The sequence below is a fragment of the Taudactylus pleione genome, unplaced genomic scaffold, assembly GCF_031769625.1.
Source record: "Taudactylus pleione unplaced genomic scaffold, aTauple2 ptg000066l, whole genome shotgun sequence".
In the NCBI taxonomy this organism is placed as follows: domain Eukaryota; kingdom Metazoa; phylum Chordata; class Amphibia; order Anura; family Myobatrachidae; genus Taudactylus; species Taudactylus pleione.
The window spans coordinates 17,266,795-17,284,813 of record NW_028284468.1 but is presented as its reverse complement, the minus strand read 5'-3'; the positions used below and the strand labels follow the sequence as shown (position 1 = coordinate 17,284,813).

Below are 18,019 nucleotides of genomic sequence, written 5' to 3'. Positions count from 1 at the left end.
TTGCAGTACTGCTGGATTTATCTGTGAGGAAGTGGTCTCAAATTACAAAGCTTGAAGCAAAATGTCCAGCTAAAGTGAATTGGAAAATAAAAAAAACCTCTGTGGTGACTAAACATCAAACGGTGCTAGTGGAACATGTTGACAATGTTCATCAGATTTTCAAGGCTCAAAAATCGGCAGCACAAGAAAATCCAAGAGATCTATGCCTTAATGAAGTGGCAGATAGCCATCAAAGCCGTGAGATAAATTATGTGGATCAATGGAGTAAATATTCAAGTATCCTATGTGGACACGGGAGTCCGGAATCTGAGGGTGACTGTGCCAGTACGTTGTCTGTTGACATAAAGCCAAGGTCCAAAATGTCACGGTAAGGGTATTTCAGCATGGCGCTAGGCGAGTGTTACCTGTGAGGTCATTGTGGCGCGGGCTGTCTGGTGGCGGAGCTGGTGTCTGGCGGGGGGCTTTGGCTGCACGCATTGTTGTGCGGGCCTGTTGTCACTCTGCGCTGGTAAGGCCTGGCGGCGTCTCCATTCCGTTTGGCATGGGCGCTGCCATCTTGCCTTCTGGCCATGTGATGCGGCTGGCCAATCCTGGTGAGTCACATGTTCCCTCCGGCCAGTAACAGCACGGCATGGGGTATTTAGGAAGGGTCAGTGCCTTCCTTCTTTGCCAGTGCAATGTGTATCTCAGCCTAGCCGAGAGGGAGTTCTCTGTGCTTTCCTGTTCCTGTGAATCCGCTGTCTGCCAGTCTGCCTGTCAGCTCCTAGTTCCCACTGGACTACCCCGCTACCTCCATCACCCTTGCCTATACCTGAGTGCCTGAGCCTGCTGACATCCTGCACTTCAGTTCACTATCTGCAAACCTGGCTTGTTTATTTTCAGTTTCACTATCTGCAAACCTGGCTTGTTTATTTTCAGTTTCACTACCTGCACACCTGGACAGCTCTAATTGTTTCTACCTGGACATTAACCCTTTTGCTCCCACCACAGAACTCTTGTGCACATTTATATTTTCCTGGACTTTTATTTACTGCCACATTATATGTCCACTCGAGCACTTATTAAAAATCCTAGTTTTATTTACAAATCTGCTTCTGTGATCGCTCCTGCTACCACCCCGGGTCCACAAATAACCCAGAACGTAACACAAAAGTTGTGATGCTGGTGACTCTCAGGATAATGTTAGCTCCTCTTCTTTCAAGGGGCCGTCGGTGAAATATGCCAGTAGTCAATACAGGGCTTCAAGGCTGCAGGTTAAAGATGGGTCAAGTAGAAGTTGGTAAAAAGATGTGCCTTTAATAGGTTTAAGTGGCAAGAGTAAAGATGAAGTATGTCGCTTTGGAAAAAGTAACTTCAAGTTCTAGAGGCCTGACGTGGTACCCAGGGATGTCCCTTAAGTGCTGCATAAAGAAAGCAAAAAGTACCATTGCTACCATAAAGTGAGAAAAAAAAGTTTGTAGGGAAATAAATTCATGAGGAGAGTGAAGATGGACTTCGCAATGGGAATGCCTTGTTCCATGTAGCTGAACCCAGGGGTTTCAAGCTGGGGAGGGGGATATGTGGCAGTATCACCGGAGGTGGCACTAGTGAGCAGCAGATTCTGTGTGGGGCAGGAGAGATCCGCCCACACAGACTAGAAAAGCATTATGGGAAGATGCCTAAATTGCTACCTTGTGGATACAGCTCAGGTGTGGGCTGATGAGAAGGCAGACCAGTCAGGCTGCCGTGCGAAACAGTCTATGTGGGATTGTGGCAGCCAGAGAGCCCAGTGAAGCTGAGCGAACCATTGGTGTGCCAGGAGGTCTATGTCTGGACCTTGCAGGAGGCAAGGGAGGGGACCACAAACTCTCAGAGCCGGCGATAGACCTGCAAGAAGCAGGCAGAGACTTTGTTGGTAGACTAGCTGCACCACATTAGAGAGGGCCCAAGAAGTGAGTTAGGCACCCTAAACAGGGGCTAGGTTGTTTATTGTTTTCTGGTCCTTTGTGTTGTACCTGTTTTCCCTGCTGGAAGTAAAGCACCATCTCATTAGTTTTACTTGAAAGCTGTGTGTGGACCCTCATTAAGCACCTAAACACTGCACCAATCCACCTCTGCCAAGCTAATTACCCCCAAGATATCACAAATATATGGTAATTGCGTCAACCCAGTGAAATGTCCACTTTATACAATAAAACTGTTAAAGGCACACAGTATATGGCAACCGCACTCCCTTTATATACTGGGTGTCAGCTAAACCAACTGGTATAGGACATTGGGTTAAATGCCCTCAAAATAAAACACGTGTACATATAGTCAGTTCAAGCGACTGGCGTGTTGCAGAAAACAGACCTCAAAATTATTTATGTAACAGTTTATTCAGTGAAATAAAGTGCATATGTGTGAATACATATAAGTGTTATGAAAGACAATTACTCTAATAAATAGTGTTAACTTCCACAAGTGACGTTTAAAAACAATTTATTCATATATATTTATATATAAAATATAAGACAAATAATTCAGTAAATCTGCATACATTTAGTTTTAGCAGCAATAAGTTAATCTCCAATTGTGCAGAAGTGCATATGCTCGTACCCAGCGGATGGATTTGTCTCTGTCCTGTAGTCCACAATATCACTCATTCATGGGAGACATAAGGAATAGATGGTACCAATGAGAAGTCCATTTAATTAAATGTGCTTTTATCAAACTTCTCATTGGTACCATCTATTCCTTATGTCTCCCATGAATGAGTGATATTGTGGACTACAGGACAATGAATGTTCCAGGTATACTTGCAAGTTGCAACAGGTAACGCAAGGCAGAGCCAGGACAGGAACCAAGAATTCCAAACAGTAGATACATGCATGACTTCCACAAGAAACTATCTCCGGCAAGTCAGGAATGGGCTGGCTGCCCTATAAAAGAAGTTAGAGCCAATCCCGTTTGAGTAAATGAGACCAGCCTCTGGTAATTACCACTATGAGCAGCTGAGTGCAGCATGTTAACAGAAGCTTCCCAGCTGGGAGCAATCAGCCTGGACCAAACCTCATTGTGGCTGTCTTTGCCAGTTAACCCTCGCAGCTCTGGCCTGGAACCTGCAGCTGATATGAGCTGTCACAACGGCCCATACCAGTGGCACGATTCATGGGCACTGCTATTACTCCCTCCTGCTGCCGGGCAGTCACTGCTCAAAGATTCTTAGTGAGCTGAACACTTCTGTCCACTCAAAGAGCAGCACTCATTTGGTGAGGTATATAAACCACCTCTGGACACTCATTCATTGCCTGATCTTCAACTTACTCTCTGCAGTCAGTCGGCCCCTGGTGAATCTCCTAAGTTACAGTTGTTCCAAATCATCCTTTTGGTAATAATCTGGCAGATACTTACCTTTGTCTCTTGATGTCTATTTGCATCTGTAGGACCAGCATCCAGCACAAAAGCACCTCCACACTGTCCCTGTAGTGCTCAGCATCCCAGTACAAATGCATCTCTATACTGCTCCTGCAGTGCCTAGTATTCCAGCGCAAGAGCCTTCCTACCTGACTCATGCAGTGTCTCTTCAATACTGGTTGAGGGGTTGCATTAATCTCTTCTACTAGAACTTCTGATCCCTCCTCTCCCTGGGCTCATTCAGTGGCTGAGACCTGCAGGCTCCCTGCTGCAAGTCTTCCTGTCTTGCAGCAGTTTTTGGGGAAAACCAGAGGCCTCATTACACTCTGAGCTTACAAAGAATTGTCGCTGGAACTCCTCTGCCAGGGCCAGGAAATCTGTGTTGGAAGATGCAGACCCTGGCCTCCATACGCCTACAGAACAGAGATATCAAGTTTACGTTTTGAAAAATGGTCAGCTGTCGGGACTCCCGTCCCCGAATGGCTGCAGCATGTCAATCTTGGCACCCCAACCAATCTCACAGACACAGATAGGTGCATACGCAGTACAGATCCTGCACAGATTGGCCACTATCAGAGTTCTATGCTGACCATACATACCAACTCTCCCGGGATGACCGGGAGTCTCCCCCGCATCACCCCGGACCCCCGCATATCCCCATACATATCCCCATGGGGCGGTGATGCATTGCATCAATGTGCTCCCACCCCCTGCTTCACAATGCCATTAAACTCGGCACTGTGAATCGCGTCATTGCATCCCCGGACCACCTACTTTTGCAGCAGGTGCAGGGGGGTCGCGGGGGGTGGCCGCCATTCTGGGGGACTTGCATAGTCTTGCGGGGTGCCGGGAGCTCGGGAAGCTCCCGGCAGTCCCGGGAGAGTAGGCAAGTATGCGTTCACCCAGTAGTGGAACTTGTGGCAGGGCGCCCGGAGGCATGGTCTTCAGGTGCTGCACTTTAGCAACATACTTGCCGAACTCCAGGAGCAGGCAACCAGGTCAGCACTACAGGGGACTGGGGCTCAACGAAGGTGGGAGTGTCTGGGGGTGGTGGTGAGAGGGTCTGGGGGCATAATGATGCGACTGCGTCATTATAGCCCTGCCCCCTGATATGCAATGCTGAGATTACCAGCACTGTGGAGCTGGGGGTGGAGCTACAATGATGCAATTCAGTGCGAATTGCATCATTGGCCGCCTGTGAGACCCCAAACCCAGGAGATTTGTCCATCTTTTCAGGTGGCTGGGAGTGCCTCCCGAATTTTGTGAGCATCCCGGTCATTTCGGGAGGGCAGGCAAGTAACCAGATCACGACCCTAGCAACCCCATCATCCCATAACTGGAGCTTAAGGGTGGGCAACCATCACAAAAGGCGAAGGTCAGAGGTCGCACCTCCGGCAAGCTGCTCCTGATCCTAGTGACCGCCCTGCCTCCAACAGTCTGCACCGTTTAAAGATGCGGCTGTCCTTTCTTCCTCTCTCCTTGGTGTCCCCTGACAGCTAGCGCTTGGAGGCCACTGCATTCACCTCTTCACTAGTCCAATTGATAATTTTTCTTTTTTTCCTTTCTAAATGTATATATAAAGTAACCATCTGTACAAATTGCCTATCTTTTTATCACAGGTTGAAAAACTGTAAAATAAAATTAATACAAAAAGGTTTTTCAACCTCACGATCACAGCTCTGAAGGTCTAAATGGTCATCAGTTGCAACCATCACTGCAACTGATGTCGGGGAAAAAAAATGTATTCAGCATAGAAATACCGTATATACTCGAGTATAAGTCGACCCGAATATAAGCCGAGGTACCTACTTTTACCCAAAAAAACTGGGAAAACTTACTGACTCGAGTATAAGCCTAGTGTGGGAAATGGCAACAGCTGGTAGTGCCCCCAGTAGTAATTCCCCCTGGTTGTGCCCCCAGTAGTAATCCCCCCCTGGTAGTACCCCCAGTAGTAATCCCGCCTTTTAGTGCCCCCTGTAGTAATCCCCCCTTTTAGTGCCCCCTGTAGTAATCCCCCCCTGTAGTAATCCCCCCTGGTAGTGCCCCCTGTAGTAATCCCCCCTTTTAGTGCCCCCTGTAGTAATCCCCCCTGGTAGTGCCCCCTGTAGTAATCCCCCCCTGGTAGTTCCCCCAGTGGTATTCCCCCCTTTAATGCCCCCTGTAGTAATCGACCCCTGATAATGCCCCCTGGTAGTGCCCCCTGTAGTCATCGCCCCCTGGTAGTGCCCCCTGTAGTCATCGCCCCCTGGTAGTGCCCCCTGCAGTCATCGCCCCCTGGTAGTGCCCCCTGTAGTCCCCCCCCCTAGTAGAGAGAGACGTGATAACAATAAAAAAAAAAATAAACACTTACCTGAAACTCCCGCTCCTGGTCCCGCCGCTGTCCGCTCCTCTGGCCGCTTTGCATGGGAGAGACGTCGTCATGACGACGTGTCTCCCATCACCCACTGCGGGAGCCGGAAGATGGCTCCCGCAGTGGGAGCAGCAGCAGCCGCTGAGAGTCTGACAGACTCTCAGCGGCTGCTGATTACAGCAAACACATAGCTGCCGGCTCCGGCGGTTATGTGTTTGGCAGTGTGTAGCGCTGACCGAACTCCGTCCGGTCAGCGCTACACTTGACTCGAGTATAAGCCGAGGGGGACTTTTTCAGCACATTTTTTGTGCTGAAAAACTCGGCTTATACTCGAGTATATACGGTACTTATTTATCTATAACATGCAACATGGGAAAACTAAAACTAAATTTAAAAGGTATACAATAAAGCTTAATTATTCTATAGTATCATTAACAGAATTGTATGTAGAGATATCTCTTTAGTAATGCTCAATTATTATGATAAAGGAGAGTTATGGTAAAACTTACCTTAGTTAACTCTTTCTTCAAAGTCCATAGGGTCCACAGACAATGGAGTGTAAGTGGGACCTGGAGGACCGTACACCAAAAGCAAAGTTTTTCAATCCCAGGATGCTCCAGTCCTTTCCCCTATACCCCGCCCACAGCCTGAGGAGACTTCAGTTTTGTTAACAAGCCCAAGGCAGGAGGATAGTAGAGAAGGAAGACCTGTACACTGAGGAATCACACTCTCGCACAGAGAAGGAAACAAGTGACCAGGAGAAGAAAACCCATAGGAGCATCAGGACGGGTGGACCCTATGGACTTCAAAGAAAGAGTTAACCAAGGTAAGTTTTACCATAACTCTCATTTTCTTCTTCAAGGTCCATAGGGCTCCACATGGAGACATTAGGGATGTCCCAAAGCAGTTGTTCAAGGGCGGGAACACTCCTGAGCTGATAGGAGAACCCTACAAACGAAGGAAGCATCCTGAGAGGCAAATGTATCAAAGGCATAAAACCTAAGAAAGGTGTGGACAGAGACCAGGTGGCTGCCTTACATAGCTGTTCAGCTGAGGTGCCACGCCAGGCTGCCGAGGAACCCACAGAGCGAGAAGAATGAGCAGAGACAATAGTCGGCACAGGGAAGCCCGCCTGTGTGTAAGCATGTGAGATAGTCATGCGAATCCATCTGGCCAGAGTCTGTGTTAGCTGGCCATCCCTTCTTGTGGAATCCATATAGGACAAAGAGGGAGTCCGATTTCCGGATGGAAGCAGTACAGTCCACGTAGATCTTTAGAGAACGTCCCACATCCGAGAGGTCTGGTGAAGTAAAGGCCGGAACCACAATTTCCTCAGTCAGGTGTAAGCGAAAAACCACCTTGGGAAGGAAGTCTGGGTGTGTCCGAAGAACAGCCCTGTCCTGATGAAATATCAAAAAGGGGTTGCGACATGAAAGCGCCTCTAAATACAATACTGTACAGGCAGATGCTATAGCCAGAAGAAATAAAATCTTTGCAATGAGCCATTTGACATCCACTGATTCCAGGGGTTTGAATGTGCTTGGAGCACCACTGACAAATCCCATGAAGCCATAGGAAGGACAAATTCATAGAACACCCTGCATGAAGGTGTGAACATCCGGTATAGGAGCAATTCTGCACTGAAACCAGATAGACAAAGCAGAGACATTCATTTGCAGAGATGCTAGGTGGAGGCCTAGATCCAATCCAGCTTGAAGAAAGGCAAGAATTCTAGAAACCTTAAAGACCTGAGGATCATAGTTTCTTGGAGCACACCATTGGAAATATGTATACCATATTCTGTGGTAAATCCTGGCTGAGGCTGGTTTACGTGCTTTTAGTATGGTCTGGACCACAGAGCTGGAAAAACCTTTAGCCGTTAGGAGGGATGTCCTCAAGAGCCAAGCCGTTAAAGACAGATGGGTTAGGTTCGGATGTAGACATGGACCTGAGACAACAGGTCTACTCATGGAGGAAGCTGAAGAGGAACGTCTATGGAGAGCCTTTGAAGATCAGTGTACCAGTGACCAGGCAGGAGATATTAAAATGACTGCCTCCCTCCTGTCCGAACTTTCGAAGCACTCGAGGAAGCAGGGATATTGGAAGGAAGAGATATGCTAAATGGAAGTTCCATTTCACCGACAATGCGTCTATGAAGGCCACGTTGAGGTCCTTTATTCTGGCTCCATATATTGGAAGTTTGTTGTTGTGTCTGGAGGCCATGAGATACACCTCTGTAAGACTCCATTTGTCCAGTAGAAGCTGAAAGACTTCTGGATGTAGAGACCATTCTCCTGCACGCACGTCATGACGGCTGAGGAAATCCATGTCCCAATTGAGAATCCCTGGGATGAACACGTTGGAGATGGCTGGGAGAGTGGGTCGGCCCAGGTGAGAATGCGGGACACTTTTGTCATTGCAGACTGACTTCGAGTGCCCCCTTGGTGTTTGAGGTAGGCCACAGCCGTGGCGTTGTCGGACTGTACTTGTAGTGGCCTGTTTTTCTGAATATTCTGAGCCAGAGTGAGATCTCTGTAGATTGCTCGAAGTTCCAGAATGTTTATTGGCAATACTTCCTTGACTGGGGACCATCGGCCCTGGAAGGAGTGCTGGCCGGTTATTGCGCCCCACCCTCGGAGGCTTGCATCCGAAGTGAGGAGATCCCATTCCGGGATCCAAAAGGGACAACCCTGGTGCAAATGGGAAGTCTGTAGCCACCAGGCTAGGGACAGGCGAACCTTTGGGGGGAGGCTCATCGTCTGGGACTTGAGCAGATGGGGCAGCCCGTTCCACCTGGAGAGGATCAGGTGTTGGAGGCGCCTGGATTGAAACTGGGCAAATTCCACCATGTAGAAGGTGGACGCCATTGATCCCAAGGCCTGCATTGCAGAGTGAATCAACACTCTGTGATTGTGAAGCAGTCTGCGTAGTGTGTGCTGTAGTGTTGAAATCTTGCTCTCCGATAGGAAGATTCTCTGAACACGAGAGTCCAGGAGGGCTCCCAAATGTACCATCCTTTGAGAGGGTGTCAGGGAAGACTTTTTCCTGTTGATCAGCCATTCATGTGTTTGTAGAAAGGCAATGGTTACCTGCAGATGGCTGTGAAGAGTCTCTGGGGAGTTTTCCACCAGCAAGAGATCTTCTAAGTATGGGAGTAGTCTGATCCCTTGACGATGAAGAAAGACCGCCATAACTGCCATGATCTTGGTAAAGACCTGAGGGGCCATTGAGAGGCCAAATGGCAGAGCCTGGAATTAGTAATGTTGCTGCAGTGTAGCAAACCAGAGATATTGTTGATGAGAAGGCACTACAGGTACATGTAGGTAAGCATCCTGAATGCCTAGAGATACCATAAAATCTCCAGGCTCCATAGCTAGGATAATAGAATGGAGGGTTTCCATATGAAACCTGGGCACTCTGATAAGCTTGTTCAGAGACTTGGGGTTGAGGATAGGCCGATGAGACCCATTGGAACTAAGAAAAGGGTAGAATAATAGCCTTTGCCCCGTTGTGAGGAGGGGACCCGAATGATTACTCCTGAATTCAGTAAGGACTGAATGGCTTTTTGGAGCAGCAGGGCCTTGGTTGAGTCCGATGGAGGTCCTGTGCAAAAGAACTGTTGGGGGGTGGTTGCCTCAGGAAGGAGAGTATGTATACATGGGAGCCCCAAGGGAGAGACCTGCCCCGTCAGGCTTGTCCTTAGACTTGGCAGGTGGACGTCTAGTAGTCCAGGCTTGTTTGGCCCTAGGCTTGGAGGCCTTGGCTGATGTCTATTGCCGTGGAAAGGACTGACCCTTGGTTTTGCCTTAAGCGTGAAAGGATGACGTCCGCGGCTTTGTATTATATGCAGAGGACAGGAATGCCGTCTTGTTAGTTGCCAAAGTAGTCACAATTTTATCCAATTTTGGACCAAATAGGATGTCTCCTGCATAAGGCAGAAACTCTAGAACCCGTTTTGATTGTGAATCTGCTTTCCAGGAACGTAGCCAAAGAATACTGCGGGCTACTACCGAAGTGGCAGATATCCTGGAGGCCAGGAGAGCTGTATCCATAGCTGCTTCACCTAAGTAGGAGGCTGCATCTCTAATGTGAGATATGTAAGACAGCTGTTTCCTCGAAGCATCAGGGGGAAAAGGCTCTTCAAGGGCCTCTGCCCAACTTTCAATGGTTTTTGCCACCCAGGCCGTAGCAATAGCAGGACGAGTAATAACTCCTGTAAGAGAGCATATAGATTTATGACAAGCTTCTATACGTTTATCTGTGGTCTCCTTCAAGGAGGATGCAGTATGAATGGGCAAGGTGGCACTTTTAATCAGACGTGTTACATGAGAATCCACCGTTGGGGGAACTAGTACAATCAGTAGCTGGAAGCGGGTAAAAGAAACTGAACCGATTTGGAATTTGAAACCTTTTACCGAGCATATTCCAAGCTTCACTCATGTGATCAGATAGCTGGTCAGAGTGAGGAAACTCTGGTAAAACAACCTTTTGTCGCTTAAAAAGTGCTTGTTTTTTTCTTAGGAGTGGGTTCATCCTCTTCTATTTGTAGAATAGTTTTAACAGCTCTCACAAGAGCAGGTATATTTAGTTTAGAGAGTGGCTCCTCTTCTCCTGAGACGGAGTCAGAGTGAGAGTGATCTACATCTTCTGCCTCCCCAGATGATATCTCAGAATCAGAGAACTGTGTGGATTGGGAAGATATCATAGTACGTTTAGTAGGCTTAGTTGGCAGAGGTTTAGCCAAAGTCTGTACTGAGGTAGACAGTACGTTTATCCATCGGGGATGCAAAGGAGTTGCAGGGGGTACCTGCTATGGCCATCCCATAAGTAGAGCACCACGGGGACTTCTACTTGGTCCACAAGTTTTGCCAGCATTTGTGAAAAGGCAGCCCAGGGTAGGTCCTGAGGGAGAGACACCGGGGCTGATGGACCTGGGGCTGTGTAACAATTAATACAGAGACCATCATGAATGGGGTCTCTCTGGGTAAGCCTGCAAAACAGGACTTACAAGATATTATAGTAAGAGGATCAGCATCAGGCGGCTTGTTATTCTTTCCTCCGCCAGACATAGTCACAAGAATAATAGAATATACAGTATGATACAGTGCAATGAACACCTTGCAGTCTGTGTAATATGGCACAATGTAGTGTGCATCCGCGCTATATATGGCACAGTGTAGTGTGCAACCGCACTATTTAGTATGTGATAGTCCTCAAACTTAAATAGCAGATGTGAGGTACAATGAACCCCCAATACCATAATATGTCAGAGTATAGTAGAAAAAAGGGACACAGGTATATACTGACAGTATAGAAAATAGAGATTACCGCTAGCATAAGTCACTTATAAATGCAGAAAAAAACATTACATGTCTGCAATGGGCACCAAAATCAACTACACAGACCACAGTTGCTGGTAGGATATAGCACTGTATAACATGGCTCGTGGGAGAGATATACAGGGAGACTGGACCCAGCGTTTCCCTGGGACCTGCTTTCCTAAAATGACTGCCACGTGTCTCTGAGGGGGCGGAGGGTGAGGGAAGATCAGCTCAGGGAACACCAAGATTACCATGGAATGGCACCCTGAGCTGGAGGAGGGGCTGCAGGGAGAGCCTTATCCCCTGGCTGACGTTAACCACCGGGTCCCCTGGCCTTTATAATATGCCTCTGCGCCAGTATCGTTATGCCTCGGTGGTCTAGTGGAGTAGTGGGTGTGCCAGTTTCCACATCAGCGCCTCCGGTCTGTCTCCTGAGACCGGAGGCAAGACTGCACTAAGACGCGAGTCCCTGTGAACGGGGTTCCGCCATACCTGTCCCCTGGATTCCAGGCTGCAGTCTGGGGCCCGGCTAGCCTGCTGGCTAGTCCCCCTCGGAGTCCCGCCGGGAGTACCCAGCACAGGCCAAGGAGGAGTGATGGGGCACCGAGGAGGGGTGTCACGGCGCCAAGGAGGGGTGATGGGGCAGCAGCACAGATGTCTGGAGGACAGTCTGGTGCTGCTCGCCCCGTTTGGTCAAAAATAAAAAGTAAATGAAATCATAAAATTAAAGCTTGGGCTGCTTAATGCAGCCCCCTGTTAAAATGGTGATCCAGCTCCTGCCGGACACCAATGAAACTGCAGTGCCACCAGGTTGTGGGCGGGATATAGGGGGAAGGACCGAAGCATCCTGGGATTGAAAAGCTTTGCTATTGGTGTCCAGTCCTCCAGGTCCCACCTACACCCCAATGTCTCCCTGTGGAGCCCTATGGACCCTGAAGAAGACATGTATTTTATTTTGACAATGAACCTCTGTATAAAAAAATGGATCTGCTTACAGAGATAACACTTTTTATTTTTGGAAGCTTTAAAAAAATAATATTAATATTTTAGGAGCCCATGAACCAGAATATAAGGATTACCTAACTCAATTTGTGCAGATTAAAAACCACCCATTACAAACATAAAAAAATACACCTCTAGTTTATAAACTTTCAAAGTCTAGAGTCACGAATGCCTTCAGAATAGAGATCAGTAATGCCATATTCTTTTGTAGTCAGAGGACACAGAAGTCAGTCAAAGCTCAATCTGCTTAATCAAATCTTCATTTTTGCACAATATTTTAAGTAGAAGATAAAGCTTTCTTACAATATTTTAATCAGAAGAGAAAGCATTTGTACAATGTATTTTATTTATGTAAAATGTCCACTCTCAGGATGTTTTCTGTTCTGAGCTGCACAAGAGACATTTTCTTTAGTCACTTCTCACCGAATCTTTTCCTCTAGTGTTTAAAACAGATTAGAATAGATTCGTGATGTAATAGGCATGAGACAGACCAGGAAGAGAAGTTGTGTCGCCCACATGGTCAGCTCTGTTTGTCCTTGGCGAGTCGTTTATAGAGCGACAGACTGGTAGATCGCACCATTAACATCGCGATATTGGCTATACCATACAGAAAGGTGCTGTGTATACTGTCAAGGGTGAGCCTCCTGGTGGGTAAGAAGAAGCTTATTTCACCATTATATGAGAGCACAACGTGTTCAGTATAACTTGCATTATGTACAGTAAATATGAGCTTTGTAATTATATAATCGACCATTGTGTGTCTAGCTGTTGTGGGACTACTTGTGCCAGCATACAATACCATGCCAGGATAGACCAGAACTGCAGAAAGTGCCTATGCCTGATGTTAGAGCATATTACCAATAGTATATGCATTTTAAATTGCACAAAGTCTTTTGCTTCATTGTTAATGAACTGATTGCATACATACACTGTGAGTGCAAAAAATAAATACTTTAAATGTTAAGTGGGTTGTGTCCAGATATACATCATTCTGAAGTGTAAAAGTTACTTCTGCAAATGTTTTGATCACATGTAATACATTTTGTGCCACAGTAACAATGGCACTGGTAATATTCTGGGCCATCTGCTGAATGGTAACATCAGTAAAATCTAGGGACAGGTATCGATTCTGGAGACATTATTTATTGATAGAATTAATCCAAAAATCATGATGTGCATGCAGAGATATACTTACCAAATCCTCAGTGCCCCACACTCCACTGCGCGTGCATGGGCTTTTATTTGTGCATTGTTACCAAACCACCTAACCGTGCATGGAAAACATAATGTATATCCATCTAGGGAAACGTGATATTATTCTGCCTTTTATTTTCTGTATTAAATACTGATATGGCGCACACATGCCATTTTCTCTTCCTTTCTTTTTACAGGAAATTTATTGGTTTGTATGAGAGACATTTAGGCAAATCACCTACTCAGATGTCTGCAAAAGACAAGTGGTAGAACAATAATAAACATTAGAAATATAAGATAACATTAGAACAAATACATTTAATTTCTAAGGCATTTGAAATCTCGTCCAGATTTTATATTTTATGGAAAAAACAAGTGTAGAGGTAAGAATGAGAATAAGAATATATAGGGTAGAGAGAAACTGTGGGATGTAGGGCAGCTGTCCACAAACAGGAATGAGAGGAAGAGAGGGGGGAGGGGGGGTACGACTCAGTTGGACAATACCACAAATCCACTAAGTAGCAAACCAGTCTCAAGGACAGCATCCACCCTGTAAGGAAATACCAAGGGCAAGTAGTCAAAAGATTTCCCAGCATTATTCAGTTATATGCTGGAGGGATATGAAAATGGGAGGGCCATGGCTCCCACGTCTTGGTGAAACTCTTGAATTCTCAAGAATGCTAGTGATATATTCCATAGAGTATATATGCCAAACTTTATCTATGTTCTCCCCATGGTTGGGGCTTCTACTTTTTTCCCAGACGGCTGCTAATTGACATGTGGCTCCCATGACTATATTTCTAAATAGTTTATGTTGGTGGTGGGTGGCATCAGGGACTTGCATTGGTAGCAAGAATTATTTAGGAGTGAGAGGAACATGTAAATCCATTATGGAGTGAGCAAGAGTATTAATCTAATTCCAAAAGGGAACATGCTTTGGGTAACGTCACCACGTATGCAGAAACATTCCAACTGCTGATACGTATCTCCAGCATAAATCTGAGATTTCTGGGTGCATTTTGTTTAACCTGGAAGAGTCATAATGCCATCTGTAAAACAATTTGTAAGCATTATTATTATTATTATTATTATTATTATTATTATACTTTTTATTTATAGGACACCAAAGTGTACAGAGGGCAAAACAATAAGACAGTACAGTACAAATAGCACTACAAATCTCGACACTGATACAATGTGTGTAATTGAAATGTACAGCGTCATCTGAAACCTGTAGCTGTTAGTATGGGCTCAAATGACGGGTTTAGGTCGTCTGAAAAAAACAAAAACGGATGATTGGAGTTCAGGGGCAGAGAGCCCAACGAAGGTGTGTGGCAGATGTGCAAGAGAAGTAGGTGATTAGAAGGGAGGGAGGTCTTGCTTATGCAGCTTACAGTCTAAAGGGATGGGGCATAGTGTGTCTACTAGTTTTCGGCGCGGAGCACATTGCCGGAGCGAATAAAGAGCACTCTTGCGTGCCTGAAAAGTGGTGTATCCTTAAGACATGCCCTCTATTCATCACTCTTGGGGGCGTGCCCAAAATTTACCTACATGCTGGGCTGCCCCACAGGATGCCGCCATAAGGGCAGGGAGCATTTTGACGTTTCGAAATCTGGCAGGGCGTGGTACCCTGCTAAAACAGCCTAGCGGGAACGCATGGGGGGACAAACTGCATAAAGTGTGGAGAGAAGGCCCTTAGTAGTCACACCCCATAAGGATTAGAAGTGAGCTGTGAGACGCGATTTAATTGTTGAATGAAAATATCGGATTTGTACTGAAAGATCTTTGTGCAGTAGTCCTCATGCCATTTTCATAATCATATGCTTAAATTATCTTGAAATATTTCTGTTTACTTAGTGTACCAAGTGATGCCCCTACATAAGTACCCACCTGCCATCTGGAAATCTCTGAAGCTAAAGGAAGGTATCTATGCGCGTCTACCAGCACATTACCTGAAATCCCTGAACGATACAGAAAAACCCACTCCAGTACATTGGAAACCACATGGGTTGAAGTACAGGATAAATCCAAAGACAGGACAAAGAGAACGTGTTCAAGATGTGCCGATACTTCCTTATTTTCCTCCAGAGGCCAATGAAGGCCTCTGGGGGGGAGAAGGCTGGATCTCTGGCTATCGTTATGCAAATAATGATAAGGTAACATTTGAAATACTACTTTTTACATTGCTGTAACCTCTTATTATTTTACATAATGTTTAAAGGATTTTTTATCTTTAAATCTGTCATATGTTGAAAGTGTTACATGGGGTGTTTTTTCAAGTTCCATCAACAAACAGAGCCAGAAAAAAGGCATGGGTGGGGGCCAGGGAGGAGAATCAATGTGACTAGGAAAAGTTGCTGAATATCAATATCAATAACTAATCATCTATGATGGGAAAACTCCATTACTTACACGTATTTGTTCTTTCTTTCCTATGGTTTTATATTTTATAGCTCTCCAACAGAGTAAAAGATGTTTGGAAGCCTCAGCTTTTTACTCGCCAGCTGTATAGTGAGATACTGGACAAAACATTTTCAATCGAAGTCACAATGAGAACTTTGGATCTTATTGATGTTGTCTATGGTTTTGATTATTATATCTTAAAGGTAAGTCTCCAGTGTAGTCTGCTTCCACACCTTGAGCAACTCCTCATAATGTGGTGGTGTGTTTCTTTGGAAATATTGGGTAAAGGTATATTATAATGGGAAAGAAAAAAAAAACTATATATATATGAATATGATCAGTGGCACCTGCCTTCTTCCATGCGGGGGGTACCAGCACATAACACCGGCCTCTAGGGACTGCATTGACTGCAGCCCATAGAAGCCGTGTAGGTCTGCCTGAAAGGCAAAGCAGCGGCTTCCACTGGGAAACCACCACAGTCACAGTGTGTCAGTGTAGCCAGTGCAGTCACGGACAGCAAATGGTTAACTGAAGTGGCGGATTTTACTGGGGTCTACAGCCCCTAGGTAAAATATGCCACTGTGTTTGTGTGTGTGTGTGTATATATATATATATATATATATATATATATATATATATATATATATATATATATATATATATATATATATTAGGGATGTGCAGGCTCGGATAGGTTCGAGTTTGCACGTGGAGTTCGGATTTTTCCCTCCAAAAAAACGGAACTCAGAACGAGGCAAAACGTCATCTTACATGGACGAACATCATCATTCCTGGTCTTTTGTCCAGGAATGATGATGTTCGTCCATGTAAGATGACGTTTTGCCTCGTTCTGAGTTCCGTTTTTTTGGAGGGAAAAATCCGAACTCCACGTGCAAACTCGAACCTATCCGAGCCTGCACATCCCTAATATATATATATATATATATATATATATATATATATATATATATAGTAAACAATAGGCCGGCACTCCACAAAATAACCAATAATTGCCCGGGTGCCATCCAATGGTCAAAATGCCAAAAATGTATATAAAATAATAACAGCGGCACTCACGGGACTGTGGTAAAGAAGACTCACGACTCAGATGGGTCAAAGTTCAACGTTTCAGGCAAAGGACTTTTATCAAGTCCTTTGATTGAAACGTTGAACTTTGACCCATCTGAGTCGTGAGTCTTCTTTACCACAGTCCCGTGAGTGCCGCTGTTATTATTTTATATACATTTTTGGCATTTTGACCATTGGATGGCACCCGGGCAATTATTGGTTATTTTGTGGAGTGCCGGCCTATTGTTTAATATATATATATATATATATATATATATATATATATATATATATATATATATATATATATATATGACTCACGACTCCAGATGGTCTGTGTTCAAGATCCGTCTACATGACTTTTATACAAAAAATTCCAGAAATCACTTTGTATGATTTTTAAACAATTTATTTGTATATTCTTGCGTAAAAAAAATTTTTTTTACAATCAACAAGTTTAACTCACTACTTTGTAAAGTAACCTTGGTTGGTAATTACAGAGGTCAAATGTTTCCTGTACTTGACCAGGTTTGCACACACTGCAGCAGGTATTTTGGCCCACTCTTCAATGCAGATCTTCTCTAGATGTGTCATGTTTTGGGGCTGGCGCCGGGCAACACGGACTTTCAATTCCCTCCACAGATTTTCTAATGGGTTGATGTCTGGAGACTGGCTAGGCCAATCCAGGACCTTGTGCTTCTTACGGAGCCACTCCTTAGTTGCCCGGGCGGTATGTTTGGGGTCATTGCCATGCTGGAAGACCCAGCCACATTGCATCTTCAATGCTCTTACTGAGGGAAGGAGATTTTTCCCCAAAATGTCACGATATATGGCCCCATTCATCCTCTCCGTAATACGGATCAGTCATCCTGTCCCCTTTGCAGAAAAGCATCCCCAAAGCATGATCTTTCCACCCCCATGCTTCACAGAGGGTATGGTGTTTTTGGGATGCCACTCACCATTCTTCTCCCTCCAAACACGGCTTGTGGAGTTTATACCAAAAAGTTCTATTTTTATCTCATCCGACCACATGACATTCTCCCAATCCTCCTCTGGATCACCCAGATGGTCACGGGCAAACTTTAGATGGGCCTGGACATGTGCTGGCTTAAGCAGGTGGACCTTTCGGGTGCTGCAGGATTTGAATCCATGACGACGTAGTGTGCTACTAATGGTAACCTTTGTGACTGGTCCCAGCTCTCTTGAGGTCATTGACCAGGTCCTTCCGTGTAGTTCTGGGCTGATCCCTCACCATTCTCAAGATCATTGATACCCCATGAGGTGAGATCTTGCATGGAGCCCCTGG

General features: G+C 45.6%; 1 protein-coding gene across 3 annotated transcripts in view; it reads left to right on the top strand.

Annotated features, from left to right (window-relative positions):
* Positions 1 to 12,519: 12,519 nt before the first annotated feature.
* Positions 12,520 to 18,019, top strand: part of MRPL28 (mitochondrial ribosomal protein L28) — a 42,319-nt gene continuing 36,819 nt past the window's right edge. The window contains exons 1-3 of one of the 3 annotated variants that reach the window (XM_088466882.1): positions 12,520 to 12,699; positions 15,100 to 15,398; positions 15,696 to 15,848. In XM_088466882.1, coding sequence (XP_088323008.1) covers positions 15,111 to 15,398; positions 15,696 to 15,848 — 441 coding nt within the window. In that variant the 5' untranslated portion in view covers positions 12,520 to 12,699; positions 15,100 to 15,110. The remainder of the gene's footprint in view (positions 12,700 to 15,099; positions 15,399 to 15,695; positions 15,849 to 18,019) is intronic. The other 2 variants (XM_088466881.1, XM_088466880.1) reach the window with 2 other exon arrangements.